This window comes from Coregonus clupeaformis, chromosome 1 (assembly GCF_020615455.1).
Source record: "Coregonus clupeaformis isolate EN_2021a chromosome 1, ASM2061545v1, whole genome shotgun sequence".
In the NCBI taxonomy this organism is placed as follows: Eukaryota; Metazoa; Chordata; class Actinopteri; order Salmoniformes; family Salmonidae; genus Coregonus; species Coregonus clupeaformis.
The window spans coordinates 93,319,121-93,337,045 of NC_059192.1; the positions used below are offsets into that span (position 1 = coordinate 93,319,121).

Below are 17,925 nucleotides of genomic sequence, written 5' to 3' on the forward strand. Positions count from 1 at the left end.
ATTTCTTTTTCTTATTTTAATTTACAGATAATCAGGGGCACACTCCAACACAGACATCATTTACAAATGAAGCATCCGCCAGATCAGATGCAGTAGGGATGAACAGGGATTTATTTATCTTGATAAATGCGTGAAGCAGTGGAGCAGTTTCCTGTCCTGCTAAGCATTGAAAATGTAACGAGTACTTTTGGGTGTGCAGTAAAAAGTACATTATTTTCTTTAGGAATGTAGTGACGTAAAAGTTGTCCAAAATATAAATAGTAAAGTAAAGTACAGATACCCCAAAAAACGACTTAAGTAAAAATACTTTACACCCCTGCTGGCACCTCCAGCGTGTCACTGTGTGATAGCAGTAGGATGTTGATTTGTGTATAGAACAGCTATTTCCATCTCTGATCATTCAAAACCTGGTGGGATAGAGGGATGGAGAGCTAGAGAAGGAGAAACAGAGAGCAGGGTAGATGAGGATCTGGACAGGAAGCCTGCGGTAGATGGGTGCTCTGATCTCAGGTGGTGTGAGATTTTATCTGTCCATGGTGCACGCACTACTGTCACCTGGTAGGCCAGTCTGTGATGCTGCTGGAGTGTGTGGATGTTACCTGGGAAGGTAAAGTGCAGTGGTTGTGTGTGCCCCTGATCCCCCAACCTCTACCTTCCCAACACATACACTCAATACCAACTGATTGAATTAATTTATTTGATCATTTAAAAATACATGTACAACTGCAGAGATCTATGTTGAGTAGAATATAACTTATAGAATATCAATCTAAACGCTAGTCTAATATAATATCCCTGTCTGTATCATGAAAGAAAAACAGAGGAATAACAACAGCATTACATAACAACATAACATAACAGTATAAGAGTATTTTACTTAAATCGTTGAAATGACTCTAGTCTCCATGTTGCACATCCCTAGTTTCAATGTGAACAATCATTAATAGAAACAGGTCAGGACCCAGGATCTTAGAAAACACCGTCCTCCTCCTCTCCCCCTCTCTCCTTTTATCCTCCTCTTCCTACCTCTTGCTCTCCACTCATCTACTGGTGCAGGGTTTCCCAAACCCGGTCCTGGGGCCCCCCCTGGGTGCGTTTTGGTTTTTTGCCCTAGCACTACACAGCTGATTAAAATAACCAACTCATCATCAAGCTTTGATTATTTGAATCAGCTGTGTAGTGCTAGGGCAAAAACCAAAACGTGCACCCAGGGGGGCCCCAGGACTGAGTTTTGGAAACCCTGTACTGGGGAACAAGCTTATCTTCCTTCTTTTTCACTTTCTCCACCTTTCCTCTGCAGCTCACCTCCCTCACCATCGCCACCACCTGGTCAGACAGTAGAGCACATGTTACAGAGAGCATGTAGGAGATAAATCAAATGAAGGTATATTTGTCATATCATATGAACAGGATACACGTGGTGTATACTATACAGTACAATGAAATACTTAAAGAAATAGTATGACTTGGCTGGGATTGGATCCCATGCCTTATCGTCTTATCCATGCTTAACACTGCTGAGCTACTGTTCAACAATATCAATTTAGATCATACAAGGAACAAACCTTACCTTAAATTGAGGAGATCTTATCATTTTTTAGTTAAGGGCCTGCACCTGCTGTCCTTTCAAATCCAAATGTTTCAGTTGGGCAGTTAGGTTCCTGCAAGAACCCCCACCAACTAATGAGGTTCCTCGATGAACCCCACCTCCTATGGGGTTCTTGGAAGAACCTTTTGGGTCCAATTTTCTGTGCCAAGAACCCTAAGGTTCTTCAAAGAACTTTGAGGATCTTAGAAGAACCCTTGTTGAATCCCTATTTCTTTGTGTGCCGAGTCACTGGCCCCCATCTAACTACACCCTTTCAGGTAACAGGTGGATAGAGAGGGAGAAAGCGGGATAGAGGGATAGAAAATATCAGATTCTAGAATATTCTCCAATATGCTGGAGCGTTCCGCTTGATGGCGGATGCCAGGTCCTGATAGCGAGACTCGTACCCTCATCCACTACTGCAGACCACAACACAAACACACCGTTACACAGACACACGTTGCCACAAACACTGTCACACAGGCTGCACATGGCATGTCATATCTCTAACTTTACACTGGACAATAGAAATGGAGAGGGTGGTTAAACCTTTGGTAAAAGTTAGAGAAACTCATTACTTACATCATCAATCTAAGTGGAAAATCATGTAAATGTTTTTTTTGTGTGTGTAAACTATCCCTTTAAATCAATAACCTGAGGCAATAGGAAGTCTATTGGTTCCACACCAACACATTCAGACAGTTTGTACATGGACTCACTGTAATGTTTTCTTGGGTGTAACACCAGATCTCCTAATATCATTTTAGAGTAGACATTAACAGATGTAGTAAAACGTTTGACAATAACTTACCAATATTCTATGTGGATTTCCACAGACATGATTCTTATCTCTTGGTAGTTTCTCCTCTCTAGAACCTGTGTGTGTGAGCAATGTTAAAGAAACATGAAAGCAGGTGAGCACTGTTACAGATAAGCTGAGTAAACTGCAGAGTCACTGGCCCCCATCTAACTACGCCCTTTCAGGTAACAGGTGGATAGAGAGGGAGAAAGCGGGATAGAGGGGTAGAAAGGATCAGATTCTACAATATTCTCCAATATGCTGGAGGCTATCACAGAACAGATGTATTACAATTTAAAGTGCATTTGACAGAGGCTTATAGAGTGGATAGAATGAATAATAAATCAGCTCTAAATTCCATGGAATACATTGGGTGGTAAAATGTAGCAAAACTCCAGATGGCAGAGTGGTAATTCCCTCGCACTCCGCAACTGGAATAAATTCCCCTCTTGGATGAAGTGTCACAAGTTCAATAAAAACTTTAATCTTTATACAGCCATATAAAAACAAAACACCAATAAATGTCAGACAGCACCCTCCCAACACACAAACTCAATACCAATTGATAAATTGAATTTATTTGATCATTTAAAAATACACGTAAAGCCTATACAACTGCAGAGATCTACATTGAGTACAATATAATTTATAGAATGTAAATCTAAATGTTGGTCAGTTGAATATAATATTTTTGTCTGTGTAACGAAAGAAAAACAGACAAGGAATAACATAAAATGACATGATTGTATAAAACAGTCACAGGATGAGTATTTCCCTCAGATCCCAGACAGTTGAAATGACTAGTCTTCATCATGTTGCACATCCCTAGTTTAATTGTGAACAATCATTAATAGAATCAGATCAGGAACCAGGATCTTAGAAAACACTCTTCCTCCTCCTGTCCGGCTCTCTCCTTTCCTCCTCATCTCTCTCCACTCATCTATTGGAGAACGCACTTATCCTTCTTCTTCACTTTCTCCACCTTTCCTCCGTGGCTCACCTCCCTCACCATCGCCACCAGCTGGTCAGATGGTAGCGCATGTTACAGAGAGCATGTAGGCGATAAATCAAATGAAGGTATATTTGTCATATCATATGCACAGGATACACATGGTGTATACTATACAGTACAATGAAATGCTTAAATAAATAGTATGACTTGGCTGGGATTGGATCCCATGCCTTATCGTCTTATCCATGCTCCCTGACTTTACACTTCTGAGCTACTGTTCAGGTTCTGATAGTGTGGCTTGACCTCAGACATAACATGAAGATACATTGAGTATGGTGCCACCTGGTGGTTAGAACAGGAACAACACCCACCTCCTTGGTGTCTGGGAATCCTCCTGCCTCCAGTTTAGAGTAAGCCAGTTTACCATTCACTGTTACCTCGAAACTGGCTGTGGGACAAACCATGAGCAGTTAGGTTAGAATATAAAATAATAATCTGAGGTATTGATAAAATCTGATGGATGGACCATCATAGTGTAGTCAGTTGAAGTCCGATGGGATCTGTGACATTGTTCTGTGTGTAAAACACAGCTATGACGTCACTGTATCTGACAGGGTAACTTCAAGCTGTGTGTGTGTGAGTAACTTACAACGCCGCCCTGTGGTTCCCGTCACCGTCGCATCAGGAACATTCCGCTTGATGGCGGATGCCAGGTCCTGATAGCGAGACTCGTACCCTCATCCACTACTGCAGCCCACAACACAAACACACTGTTACACGTTGCAACAAACACCATCACACACACACTGTCACACAGGCTGCACATGGCATGTCATATCTCTAACTTTACACTGGACAATAGAAATGGAGAGGGTGGCTGAAACTGATAAAAGTTAGAGAAACTCATTATTTACATCATCAATCTAAGTGGAAAATCATGTTAAAAAAATGTTTTGTGTGTGTAAACTATCCCTTTAAATCAATAACCTGAGGCAATAGGAAGTCTATTGGTTCCACACCAACACATTCAGACAGTTTGTACATGGACTCACTGTAATGTTTTCTTGGGTATAACACCAGATCTCCTAATATCATTTTAGAGTAGACATTAACAGATGTAGTAAAACGTTTGACAATAACTTACCAATATTCTATGTGGATTTCCACAGACATGATTCTTATCTCTTGGTAGTTTCTCCTCTCTAGAACCTGTGTGTGTGAGCAATGTTAAAGAAACATGAAAGCAGGTGAGCACTGTTACAGATAAGCTGAGTAAACTGCAGAGTCACTGGCCCCCATCTAACTACGCCCTTTCAGGTAACAGGTGGATAGAGAGGGGAGAAAGCGGGATAGAGGGGTAGAAAGGATCAGATTCTACAATATTCTCCAATATGCTGGAGGCTATCACAGAACAGATGTATTACAATTTAAAGTGCATTTGACAGAGGCTTATAGAGTGGATAGAATGAATAATAAATCAGCTCTAAATTCCATGGAATACATTGGGTGGTAAAATGTAGCAAAACTCCAGATGGCAGAGTGGTAATTCCCTCGCACTCCGCAACTGGAATAAATTCCCCTCTTGGATGAAGTGTCACAAGTTCAATAAAAACTTTAATCTTTATACAGCCATATAAAAACAAAACACCAATAAATGTCAGACAGCACCCTCCCAACACACAAACTCAATACCAATTGATAAATTGAATTTATTTGATCATTTAAAAATACACGTAAAGCCTATACAACTGCAGAGATCTACATTGAGTACAATATAATTTATAGAATGTAAATCTAAATGTTGGTCAGTTGAATATAATATTTTTGTCTGTGTAACGAAAGAAAAACAGACAAGGAATAACATAAAATGACATGATTGTATAAAACAGTCACAGGATGAGTATTTCCCTCAGATCCCAGACAGTTGAAATGACTAGTCTTCATCATGTTGCACATCCCTAGTTTAATTGTGAACAATCATTAATAGAATCAGATCAGGAACCAGGATCTTAGAAAACACTCTTCCTCCTCCTGTCCGGCTCTCTCCTTTCCTCCTCATCTCTCTCCACTCATCTATTGGAGAACGCACTTATCCTTCTTCTTCACTTTCTCCACCTTTCCTCCGTGGCTCACCTCCTCACCATCGCCACCAGCTGGTCAGATGGTAGCGCATGTTACAGAGAGCATGTAGGCGATAAATCAAATGAAGGTATATTTGTCATATCATATGCACAGGATACACATGGTGTATACTATACAGTACAATGAAATGCTTAAATAAATAGTATGACTTGGCTGGGATTGGATCCCATGCCTTATCGTCTTATCCATGCTCCCTGACTTTACACTTCTGAGCTACTGTTCAGGTTCTGATAGTGTGGCTTGACCTCAGACATAACATGAAGATACATTGAGTATGGTGCCACCTGGTGGTTAGAACAGGAACAACACCCACCTCCTTGGTGTCTGGGAATCCTCCTGCCTCCAGTTTAGAGTAAGCCAGTTTACCATTCACTGTTACCTCGAAACTGGCTGTGGGACAAACCATGAGCAGTTAGGTTAGAATATAAAATAATAATCTGAGGTATTGATAAAATCTGATGGATGGACCATCATAGTGTAGTCAGTTGAAGTCCGATGGGATCTGTGACATTGTTCTGTGTGTAAAACACAACTATGACGTCACTGTATCTGACAGGGTAACTTCAAGCTGTGTGTGTGTGAGTAACTTACAACGCCGCCCTGTGGTTCCCGTCACCGTCGCATCAGGAACATTCCGCTTGATGGCGGATGCCAGGTCCTGATAGCGAGACTCGTACCCTCATCCACTACTGCAGACCACAACACAAACACACCGTTACACAGACACACGTTGCCACAAACACTGTCACACACCGTCACACAGGCTGCACATGGCATGTCATATCTCTAACTTTACACTGGACAATAGAAATGGAGAGGGTGGTTAAACCTTTGGTAAAAGTTAGAGAAACTCATTATTTACATCATCAGTCTAAGTGGAAAATCATGTAAAAAAAAATTTTTGTGTGTGTAAACTATCCCTTTAAATCAATAACCTGAGGCAATAGGAAGTCTATTGGTTCCACACCAACACATTCAGACAGTTTGTACATGGACTCACTGTTGATGTTTTCTTGGGTATAACACCAGATCTCCTAATAACATTTTAGAGTAGACATTAACAGATGTAGTAAAACGTTTGACAATAACTTACCAATATTCTATGTGGATTTCCACAGACATGATTCTTATCTCTTGGTAGTTTCTCCTCTCTAGAACCTGTGTGTGTGAGCAATGTTAAAGAAACATGAAAGCAGGTGAGCACTGTTACAGATAAGCTGAGTAAACTGCAGAGTCACTGGCCCCCATCTAACTACGCCCTTTCAGGTAACAGGTGGATAGAGAGGGAGAAAGCGGGATAGAGGGGTAGAAAGGATCAGATTCTACAATATTCTCCAATATGCTGGAGGCTATCACAGAACAGATGTATTACAATTTAAAGTGCATTTGACAGAGGCTTATAGAGTGGATAGAATGAATAATAAATCAGCTCTAAATTCCATGGAATACATTGGGTGGTAAAATGTAGCAAAACTCCAGATGGCAGAGTGGTAATTCCCTCGCACTCCGCAACTGGAATAAATTCCCCCTCTTGGATGAAGTGTCACAAGTTCAATAAAAACTTTAATCTTTATACAGCCATATAAAAACAAAACACCAATAAATGTCAGACAGCACCCTCCCAACACACAAACTCAATACCAATTGATAAATTGAATTTATTTGATCATTTAAAAATACACGTAAAGCCTATACAACTGCAGAGATCTACATTGAGTACAATATAATTTATAGAATGTAAATCTAAATGTTGGTCAGTTGAATATAATATTTTTGTCTGTGTAACGAAAGAAAAACAGACAAGGAATAACATAAAATGACATGATTGTATAAAACAGTCACAGGATGAGTATTTCCCTCAGATCCCAGACAGTTGAAATGACTAGTCTTCATCATGTTGCACATCCCTAGTTTAATTGTGAACAATCATTAATAGAATCAGATCAGGAACCAGGATCTTAGAAAACACTCTTCCTCCTCCTGTCCGGCTCTCTCCTTTCCTCCTCATCTCTCTCCACTCATCTATTGGAGAACGCACTTATCCTTCTTCTTCACTTTCTCCACCTTTCCTCCGTGGCTCACCTCCCTCACCATCGCCACCAGCTGGTCAGATGGTAGCGCATGTTACAGAGAGCATGTAGGCGATAAATCAAATGAAGGTATATTTGTCATATCATATGCACAGGATACACATGGTGTATACTATACAGTACAATGAAATGCTTAAATAAATAGTATGACTTGGCTGGGATTGGATCCCATGCCTTATCGTCTTATCCATGCTCCCTGACTTTACACTTCTGAGCTACTGTTCAGGTTCTGATAGTGTGGCTTGACCTCAGACATAACATGAAGATACATTGAGTATGGTGCCACCTGGTGGTTAGAACAGGAACAACACCCACCTCCTTGGTGTCTGGGAATCCTCCTGCCTCCAGTTTAGAGTAAGCCAGTTTACCATTCACTGTTACCTCGAAACTGGCTGTGGGACAAACCATGAGCAGTTAGGTTAGAATATAAAATAATAATCTGAGGTATTGATAAAATCTGATGGATGGACCATCATAGTGTAGTCAGTTGAAGTCCGATGGGATCTGTGACATTGTTCTGTGTGTAAAACACAGCTATGACGTCACTGTATCTGACAGGGTAACTTCAAGCTGTGTGTGTGTGAGTAACTTACAACGCCGCCCTGTGGTTCCCGTCACCGTCGCATCAGGAACATTCCGCTTGATGGCGGATGCCAGGTCCTGATAGCGAGACTCGTACCCTCATCCACTACTGCAGACCACAACACAAACACACCGTTACACAGACACACGTTGCCACAAACACTGTCACACACCGTCACACAGGCTGCACATGGCATGTCATATCTCTAACTTTACACTGGACAATAGAAATGGAGAGGGTGGTTAAACCTTTGGTAAAAGTTAGAGAAACTCATTATTTACATCATCAGTCTAAGTGGAAAATCATGTAAAAAAAATGTTTTGTGTGTGTAAACTATCCCTTTAAATCAATAACCTGAGGCAATAGGAAGTCTATTGGTTCCACACCAACACATTCAGACAGTTTGTACATGGACTCACTGTTGATGTTTTCTTGGGTATAACACCAGATCTCCTAATAACATTTTAGAGTAGACATTAACAGATGTAGTAAAACGTTTGACAATAACTTACCAATATTCTATGTGGATTTCCACAGACATGATTCTTATCTCTTGGTAGTTTCTCCTCTCTAGAACCAGTGTGTGTGAGCAATGCGAAAGAGACAGAAGTGAAAGCAGGTGAGCACTGTTACAGATAAGCTGAGTAAACTGCAGAGTCACTGGCCCCCATCTAACCACGCCTTTCCAGGTAACAAGTAGACTGGTTTATCTAGCCTAGACAGGAAGTGGTTAAAAAAATCCTTCTGCTATTTGACCAACAGACTGTCAATATACTGTACTCTGCTCTCTATTTGCCGAAGATCAAAAAGGATTTTGTCTATTTTCACAGAAATGTGTGAAATAATTGTCATACAAATTCATAGGACATAAAAACAACAAACACAAACATATGGAGTCCTACTATTACTAATAACTACTACTGCTAACTTACTACTACTAAGGCCTAGGTTCAATCAAGCCTTAACCAGCGATAGCAGACACCCGCATAGCGGATGACTTGGTGGTGGAACTGTGTTGGAGCCATCAAATCAGTGAGCAGCTGCTCTTGCATCTTCATGAAGCCATACCCGCCCCCATTCGCTTTGGAAGTTCAGAACGAGAAAGTGTAGGCTATATAGAAATAATTAGTCAAATTGAAAAATCATTCAACTAAATACGTTTTTTTATCATCCTAATCAAGGTGTAGATTACATCTCACATTCCAGTGTTGGAACTTAACTCCGTGCAGCCAATGGCAATGTCCACTTTAGGTATAATGCCAGGAGCCGCTTGTGGATTTGACAGCTCTAAGGCAGTTCCACCTCTGACAAAGATATGTGGCAGTAAAATGGACATATCACTATACATACTGATTTTACATAATGTTGCTTTCCACTGGACTTTATGTGACAACACCGAGAAGCGTTATCACCGTTGATCGATGTTCCTAAACTGCTAAAGATATAGGTGGAGATGAAGTTTGTGAAAAGGAGGAAATATGCAGAGTTCCCATCCAGACCTTCTAACTGTAGGGTAATGGTGTTGGGTTACAGACAAATAGTCTGTTGAGTAACTGATGAATAACTGTTGCCTACTGGGTTCCTTATCAGCTGGCTCATCAACAGGTGTGTCTCTGCCAGCAGCTGCAGTCATACTGAAGAATGTGGGGGCCTCATCCCCACAAGACAGTATCAGCCTCATTCTGTACAAGGAATGGGACATAAGTCATTTTTTCATTTTATTAGTTTAAATAATATACAGTAGAAAATGTAGAGTAATAGAACCTTACACTCCCCTGCATAAAATATCATCTGCTTCTGCTCAGTACCAGATATAAGTATCTATAAGATACACTAGATTGGTATTTGCTCATACAATACGTGATGACAAAGAAATAACAATAATAGTACCAGCTTTGTAACATTTAAAAACTATCAGCAATATTTGATGGACACATTTTAGAAGAGTTCAACAGAATACAATTATTACATATGTACTGTAAAAGTTGCATTGCAATCTGCCCATATTTTACAAGACTTTCTAATTAATGTGTCTTCTCATTAAATATGAACCACTAATGCCATAACAGGTATTTTACATTTATAAAAAAGTATCTGGTGACATTCTGTATAAAGTGTTGCAAATTGTATCTCAGCGGGTTAACCCTTACAGTCCAGCCCTACAGACACAGGCAATGCACTTTAGTTTTGCTTTAGTATATACAAGGCTTTTCATAGTTCAGAATAAGTACTATACCGTCTCTTTATGCAATGATATTGTACCTGTTAATAACCATTTATGTTTATATATATATATATATATATATATATATATATATATAGATATATATATATATACACACACACTCATAACATATAAACTTGTAGTAAAAAAAAACAGATTTAAAAGTTTTGTTCCCCATTTACACATAAAAAAAAAAGAATCTTCTTGGTTGCTGATTGGTGTTGGTTGGACACAGTTTCTGGTAGGACAGATACAAAAGTAACACAGTTCTGCATGCATGCATTGGTCTCCATGGAAACACAGGCGTGGCTCTTCCAGTTGATTGGATGAGGTGGGTCATGGCTAGACCCACCTCATCCAGCTTTTGTCAAATTAATGTAAAACGTTTTATTTTATTTTAGCTAACCCTAACTCTTTTCCTAACATTAACCTAATTCTCCTAACCTGCTATGAAAAGTCAAATCTGAAGCTAATTTGACAAAAGCTGGATCCCTTTTAGCCATGACCGATGAGGTCTGCGCACTACTTCTTCCTTCCTCCTCTATGGCATTGGCCAATAGAATAACAGCACTGGCCTCTTTTCTCTATCTCTGTCCAATAGGATCAGAGCATGAGCCTCATTGAGGGGCGGGTCCCGCTTCCGGGGTCGTGTGATTCGTCCTGAGGCAGCATCAGTTTGTCCGGCGTGTACTCGTTCCGCTTCAGATCTGAACAGACACAGGAAGAGGAGAGAGATGAGGCAGACAGACAGGCATCCATCTATTACATACAGCTGAAATACAGTGGCTTGCGAAAGTATTCACCCCCCTTGGCATTTTTCCTATTTTGTTGCCTTACAACCTGGAATTTAAATGGATTTTTTTATTGTGAAACAAACAAGAAATAAGACAAAAAAACAGAAAGCTTGAGCGTGCATAACTATTCACCCCCCCAAAGTCAATACTTTGTAGAGCCACCTTTTGCAGCAATTACAGCTGCAAGTCTCTTGGGGTATGTCTCTATAAGCTTGGCACATCTAGCCACTGGGATTTTTGCCTATTCTTCAAGGCAAAACTGCTCCAGCTCCTTCAAGTTGGATGGGTTCTGCTGGTGTACAGCAATCTTTAAGTCATACCACAGATTCTCAATTGGATTGAGGTCTGGGCTTTGACTAGGCCATTCCAAGACATTTAAATGTTTCCCCTTAAACCACTCGAGTGTTGCTTTATCAGTATGCTTAGGGTAATTGTCCTGCTAGAAGGTGAACCTCCGTCCCAGTCTCAAATCTCTGGAAGACTGAAACAGGTTTCCCTCAAGAATTCCCCTGTATTTAGCGCCATCCATCATTTCTTCAATTCTGACCAGTTTCCCAGTCCCTGCCGATGAAAAACATCCCCACAGCATGATGCTGCCACCACCATGCTTCACTGTAGGGATGGTGTTCTCGGGGTGATGAGAGGTGTTGGGTTTGCACCAGACATAGCGTTTTCCTTGATGGCCAAAAAGCTCAATTTTAGTCTCATCTGACCAGAGTACCTTCTTCCATATGTTTGGGGAGTCTCCCACATGCCGAACACCAAATGTGTTTGCTTATTTTTTTCTTTAAGCAATGGCCTTTTCTGGCCACTCTTCCATAAAGCCCAGCTCTGTGGAGTGTACGGCTTAAAGTGGTCCTATGGACAGATACTCCAATCTCCGCTGTGGAGCTTTGCAGTTCCTTCAGGGTTATCTTTGGTCTCTTTGTTGCCTCTCTGATTAATGCCCTCCTTGCCTGGTCCGTGAGTTTTGGTGGGTGGCCCTCTCTTGGCAGGTTTGTTGTGGTGCCATATTCTTAAACATTTTTAATATTGGATTTAATGATGCTCCGTGGGATGTTCAAAGTGTCTGATATTTTTTTTATAACCCAACCCTGATCTGTACTTCTCCACAACTTTGTCCCTGACCTGTTTGGAGAGCTCCTTGGTCTTCATGGTGCCGCTTGCTTGGTGTACCCCTTGCTTAGTGGTGTTGCAGACTCTGGGGCCTTTCAGAACAGGTGTGTGTATATATACACTGAGACCATGTGACAGATCATGTGACACTTAGATTGGACTTTATTAACTAATTATGTGACTTCTGAAGATAATTGGTTGCACCAGATCTTATTTAGGGGCTTCATAGCAAAGGGGGTGAATACATATGCACGCACCACTTTTCCGTTATTTATTAGATTTGTTTGAAACAAGTTACTTTTTTCATTTCACTTCACCAATTTGGACTATTTTGTGTATGTCCATTACATGAAATCCAAATAAAAATCAATTTAAATTTGCAGTACAATTTAAATTTGTTGTAATGCAACAAAATAGGAAAAACGCCAAGGGGGATGAATACCTTTGCAAGGCACTGTAACAATGTCACTACTCCATTGTCCTAGAGCCTTATATTCGAATCTGCATTGTCCCCTTTCGCCCACAGTCCTCTGTCCCCATAGCAACAGATAAGCTCACCCCGTCTCCATAGTAACGGACACACTCGGATGCAAACGGAAAACAAACAGAGAGAGAATTCCCTACCGGGAAGTTTGAGTTTCCTGCAGCAGGAGTTACAGTGGTGTTTGGCACGGAAGTTTCTGATGGCGTCGTCTCCCAGGTTGGCAGGACCAAATATCATGTCATATGACCTACAGATTAGTCAAGACAACATTATTATTATTAATTATGTGAGCATTCTAAAGGTCCAAATATTGTGTTGTATGATCTATGGATTAAAATGGGAATGTTATAAAGGTTTTACAACAAAGTGAAACATGATTTTTGAATTTGAGAGAACAGAAACAGGTTTACACACCCCTTCTCTCCACTCTTTATGACAGACGGATCAGTCAGAATCTCCCCCACTCCTAAAAAACACAAACACATAGATAGCAGTTACTAATGGGAGGGATTTGTATTTACAGGATTTTGACCAGCCCAGCACAACTCTCTCCTGGTGTTCTCGTATGTCCAGTCACTGAAGTGTCAGGGGTTAAAGGTTAGGGGTTGGAGGTCAGGGGTTAGGAATGCCAAGAGTGTGCAAAGCTGTCATCAAGGCAAAGGGTGGCTACTTTGAAGAATCTAAAATCTAAAATATATTTTGATTTGTTTAACACTTTTGGTCTTCACTATTATTCTACAATGTAGAAAATAGTAAAAAAGAAAGAAAAATCCTTGAATTAGTAGGTGTGTCCAAACCTTTGACTGGTACTGTATGTCCAGTCACTGAAGGGTCAGGGGTTAAAGGTTAGGGGTTGAAGGTCAGTATTACCTTGTAGGTCCAGCACTAACAGCTCTCCCCGGGTGTACTCGTATGTCCAGTGGCTGAAGGCCAGCATGGTCTCCTCCAGAAGGTTGGTCGGGACAATCTCGTCCCCGTTGTTATTGTTAAACTTCCTGAACTCTCCAGTAATACACTCCTCTATAGCAAACCACTGGCCTGCAGAGTGACAGTACAACAGAAACACCTCCAGAAACCTACACACAGAGACAGAGAGACAGAGAGGTGGGCACTCTGTCTTCTGAAATTCATGTTTAAAATGCCAAAATAAAATCATTTTTAATGTTAGCAGCTGAAAACACCTGAAACCAAGCAGCTAAATGAGAACTGTGCCATATAGCTCTGGTGTGTGTGTGTGTGTGTGTACCTGGGAGAGTAAGGGATTGTCTTGGGCCTTATTTGGTTGAAGGCAAATGTCAGTTTCTGAGCAGCTCTCTGCTGTTGAATTTCCTGTCAAAAGAGAAATCAATGAATGAGAGAGAGAGATGATCCCAGTGTATGAGGTATTTCCATATTTCCACATGAAATAGCCTTGAATAGACAACAGAGGAGGAAGGATGGATGAATAGAATGGAGGAAGAGAGGGTGGAAAACTAACCATAGAGTTGTGTCCTGCTATTGTGTGTGTGTGTGTGTGTGTGTGTGTGTATACGTACAGAGGTGAAGCCAATTACGTATATACAGTGCATTCGGAAAGTATTCAGACCCTTTCCACATTTTGTTATGTTAAATCTTATATTGTCGTCCCCCCCGCTCATCAATCTACACACAATACCCCATAATGGCAAAGCAAAAACAGGATTTTAGAAATGTTGGCAAATTTATTAAAATTAAAAACCAGAAATATCACATTTAGATAAGTATTCAGACCCTTTACTCAGTACTTTGTTCAAACACCTTTGGCAGCGATTACAGCCTTGAGTCTTCTTGAGTATGACACTACAAGCTTGGCACACCTGTATTTGGGGAGTTTCTCCCATTCTTCTCTGCAGATCCTCTCAAGCTCTGTCAGGTTGGATGGGGAGCGTCATTGCACATCTCCAGAGATGTTCGATTGGGTTCAAGTCCGGGCTCTGGCTGGGCCACTCAAGGACATTCAGAGACTTGTCCCGAAGCCACTCCTGCGTTAACTTGGCTGTGTGCTTAGGGTCGTTGTCATGTTGGAAGGTGAACCTTCACCCCCAGTCTAAGGTCCTGAGCGCTCTGTAGCAGGTTTTCATCATGGATCTCTCTGTACTTTACGCCGTTCATCTTTTACTCAATCCTGACTAGTCTCCCAGTCCCTGCCGCTGAAAAACATCCCCACAGCATAATGCTGCCACCACCATGCTTCACCGTAGGGATGTTGCCAGGTTTCCTCCAGACGTGACGCTTGGCATTCAGGCCAGAGAGTTCAATCTTGGTTTCATCAGACCAGAGAATCTTGTTTTTCATGGTCTGAGAGTCCTTTAGGTGTCTTTTGGCAAACTCCAAGCGGGCTGTCATGTGCCTTTTACTGAGGAGTGGCTTCCTTCTGGCCACTCTACCATAAAGGCCTGATTGGTGGAGTGCTGCAGAGATGGTTGTCCTTCTGGAAGGTTCTTCCATCTCCACAGAGGAACTCTGGACCTCTGTCAGAGTGACCATCGGATCTTGGTCACCTCCCTGACCAAGGCCCTTCTCCCCCGATTGCTCAGTTTGGCTGGCCGGCCAGCTCTAGGAAGAGTCTTGGTGGTTCCAAACTTCTTCCATTTAAGAATGGAGGCCACTGTGTTCTTGGAGACCTTCAATGCAGCAGAAATGTTTTGGTACCCTTCCTCAGATCTGTGCCTCGACACAATCCTGTCTCAGAGCTCTACGGACAATTCCTTCTACGTCATGGCTTAGTTTTTGCTCTGACACGCACTGTCAACTGTGAGACATTATATAGACAGGTGTGTGCCTTTCCAAATCATGTCCAATCAATTGAATTTACCACAGGTGGACTCCAATCATGTTGTAGAAACATCAAGGATGATCAATGGAAACAGGATGCACCTGAGCTCAATATTGAGTCTCATAGCAAAGGGTCTGAATAATTATGTAAATAAGGTATTTCTGTTTTTAATTTTTTTGTCATTTGCAAAAATGTAAAAAAGAAACTGTTTTCACTTTGTCATTATGGGGTATTGTGTGTAGGTCAATTGTCTGAATACTTTCCGAATGCACTGTAAGCCCTGGATAGCTGACGCTATGTCTTGGCCAATAAGAGCCTTTGAAGCCACCAGGTCGCCATATTCCTAGTCCTCCTTTCGGGGCTTTGAGTAATGGGAATGAATCAGGGAAACACTGAGTGTACAAAACATGGCTCTTTCCATGACAAACGGACCAGGTGAAAGCTATAATCCCTTATTGATGTCACCTTTAAAATCCACTTCAATCAGTGTAGATGATGGGGAGGAGACAGGTTAAAGAAGGATTTTAAAGCCTTGATCAGGAAGGTATTCCTAATGTTTTGTACACTCAGTGTATATATCGTTGGGTGAAGCACGTTCTCCTCTACCCTGAGACAGAGCAGCAGCACAGTGTCCTCCTTGTAGATGCTCTGCCAGGTCTGGACCACCTCTGGTAGGAAGGACTTAACGATATACAGGTGACCTGGCTTCAGAATGTCATACTCCGACCACGTACACAGCACCTAGAGTAGAATACAATAGTTATAGTTTATTTTCCTTCTGAGAAATACATTATTGTACAACAATGCAACAAACCAACAACAACAAAAGCAACAAACCAATAGCAATACTTTTTCATGTTCAGTTCCATGTAGAAGACAGTGCACAGTAGTGACCCCACACACACCAACTATACCTTGAGTGCACGCCGCAGCCCCCCTCCCATCTCCTCCTTACTGAGGAACTCTATCTTGGCACAGAGACCTTTGTGAGCCCAGGAGGACATGCTGTTGTTGATGGTGTTGGGAGAACTCTCCTCCAGACGATATACTGTTACTGGCTCACCTACAGGGGGCAGCACACACACACACACACACACACACAGACAGTGTTGTATGGGTGTGTGTTAAATACATAATTGCGGCCACACAGGATAGGGCGTTTATAGGTTAAACTGGTTTTGACCCTGGCCGTGAACCCACTCTCCGAGGGTGTGTCAGGGGGAGTTAACCTATTATTTATTGGTTAAACTGGCTTCCTTATTTTCCCTTAACTGGCCATGATATGTCCCACTTTACGTCCTCATTCTAACAGACCGGTGATAGGACAAGGTCACCTGCCCAGTCTCCTGTCCCGGGGCTGGGGCTGGGTGGGGTCACCTTGCCTGCACCTGTCCAGTTCTCCAGGGTTGGGGTGGGACAGTTCAATCTCATTGTTTATAAATTAGAAACACTGGGAATGGAATTTCAGTTTACTTCCTGAATTGAAACTGAATTGACCCCAACACTGCAGTCCTTTCAACTAGCTAGACTATAGCTGAGTCAGACAGTAGGACACGGTCCGTGAAACCACCACAGTGGAAGAAAATGGATCCCGAATCAGTTGAAAAGGGCAAAGCGTAATTAGGGTCGTGTTCACGCAATGGAAAACGTCACGCAATGGAAAACGTCACGCAATGGAAAACGGTTAAAAACGTTTCACTGTGGAAAATTAAAACAAGGCACCAGTAAACATGTTGTACTCACAAATTATGCAGCGCCCCCCACCCACACCCTCTTGGGCCAATTAGTGAAAATTATTCAAACGTACGTGGCATGGATTAATGAGAGAGAAAAAAGGTCCTTATTGGAAACGTATTTCTCATGAGGAGATGCATATGTACGAAATTACATGATTGTAGCTCAAACGGGACAGGAGATATGCTTGTTCAAAGTTTGGTGGGGGAGAAAAAGTCTCATTTGCAGAAAATCAAATGGGCGGATCTTACATGTTCTTATGGGAAACTTGTTGCTCATGAGGGTCTGCATATACAGTGAGGGAAAAAAGTATTTGATCCCCTGCTGATTTTGTACGTTTGCCCACTGACAAAGAAATGATCAGTCTATAATTTTAATGGTAGGTTAATTTGAACAGTGAGAGACAGAATAACAACAACAAAATCCAGAAAAACGCATGTCAAAAATGTTATAAATTGATTTGCATTTTAAATGAGGGAAATAAGTATTTGACCCCCTCTCAATCAGAAAGATTTCTGGCTCCCAGGTGTCTTTTATACAGGTAACGAGCTGAGATTAGGAGCACACTCTTAAAGGGAGTGCTCCTAATCTCAGCTTGTTACCTGTATAAAAGACACCTGTCCAC

The 17,925-nt window shown here is 41.5% G+C and overlaps 1 protein-coding gene and 3 long non-coding RNA genes across 5 annotated transcripts in view; all 4 read right to left on the bottom strand.

The window, feature by feature from the left end:
• Window positions 1–2,945: 2,945 nt before the first annotated feature.
• On the bottom strand, window positions 2,946–4,561 carry LOC123492588. The gene is made up of 4 exons (XR_006661795.1): window positions 4,484–4,561; window positions 3,989–4,086; window positions 3,711–3,787; window positions 2,946–3,408 (listed from the first exon to the last, which is right to left on the bottom strand). It is a non-coding gene; the product is annotated as an uncharacterized LOC123492588 (long non-coding RNA).
• A 469-nt stretch (window positions 4,562–5,030) lies between these two features.
• LOC123492589 lies at window positions 5,031–6,652 on the bottom strand. Of its 2 annotated transcripts, none has more exons than XR_006661797.1 (4): window positions 6,575–6,652; window positions 6,073–6,170; window positions 5,795–5,871; window positions 5,031–5,448 (listed from the first exon to the last, which is right to left on the bottom strand). It is a non-coding gene; the product is annotated as an uncharacterized LOC123492589 (long non-coding RNA). The 2 variants fall into 2 exon arrangements; XR_006661796.1 differs by lacking the exon at window positions 5,031–5,448 and adding an exon at window positions 5,472–5,492.
• Window positions 6,653–7,121: 469 nt separating this feature from the next.
• LOC121584821 lies at window positions 7,122–9,272 on the bottom strand. The gene is made up of 4 exons (XR_006003765.2): window positions 8,667–9,272; window positions 8,165–8,262; window positions 7,887–7,963; window positions 7,122–7,584 (listed from the first exon to the last, which is right to left on the bottom strand). It is a non-coding gene; the product is annotated as an uncharacterized LOC121584821 (long non-coding RNA).
• A 587-nt stretch (window positions 9,273–9,859) lies between these two features.
• The window catches only part of trpm7 (transient receptor potential cation channel, subfamily M, member 7), a 68,101-nt gene continuing 60,035 nt past the window's right edge, over window positions 9,860–17,925 (bottom strand). The window contains 7 exon segments of the mRNA XM_041894892.2: window positions 9,860–11,085; window positions 12,913–13,019; window positions 13,187–13,238; window positions 13,643–13,848; window positions 14,019–14,101; window positions 16,173–16,307; window positions 16,481–16,629. Coding sequence (XP_041750826.2) covers window positions 10,982–11,085; window positions 12,913–13,019; window positions 13,187–13,238; window positions 13,643–13,848; window positions 14,019–14,101; window positions 16,173–16,307; window positions 16,481–16,629 — 836 coding nt within the window. The 3' untranslated portion in view covers window positions 9,860–10,981.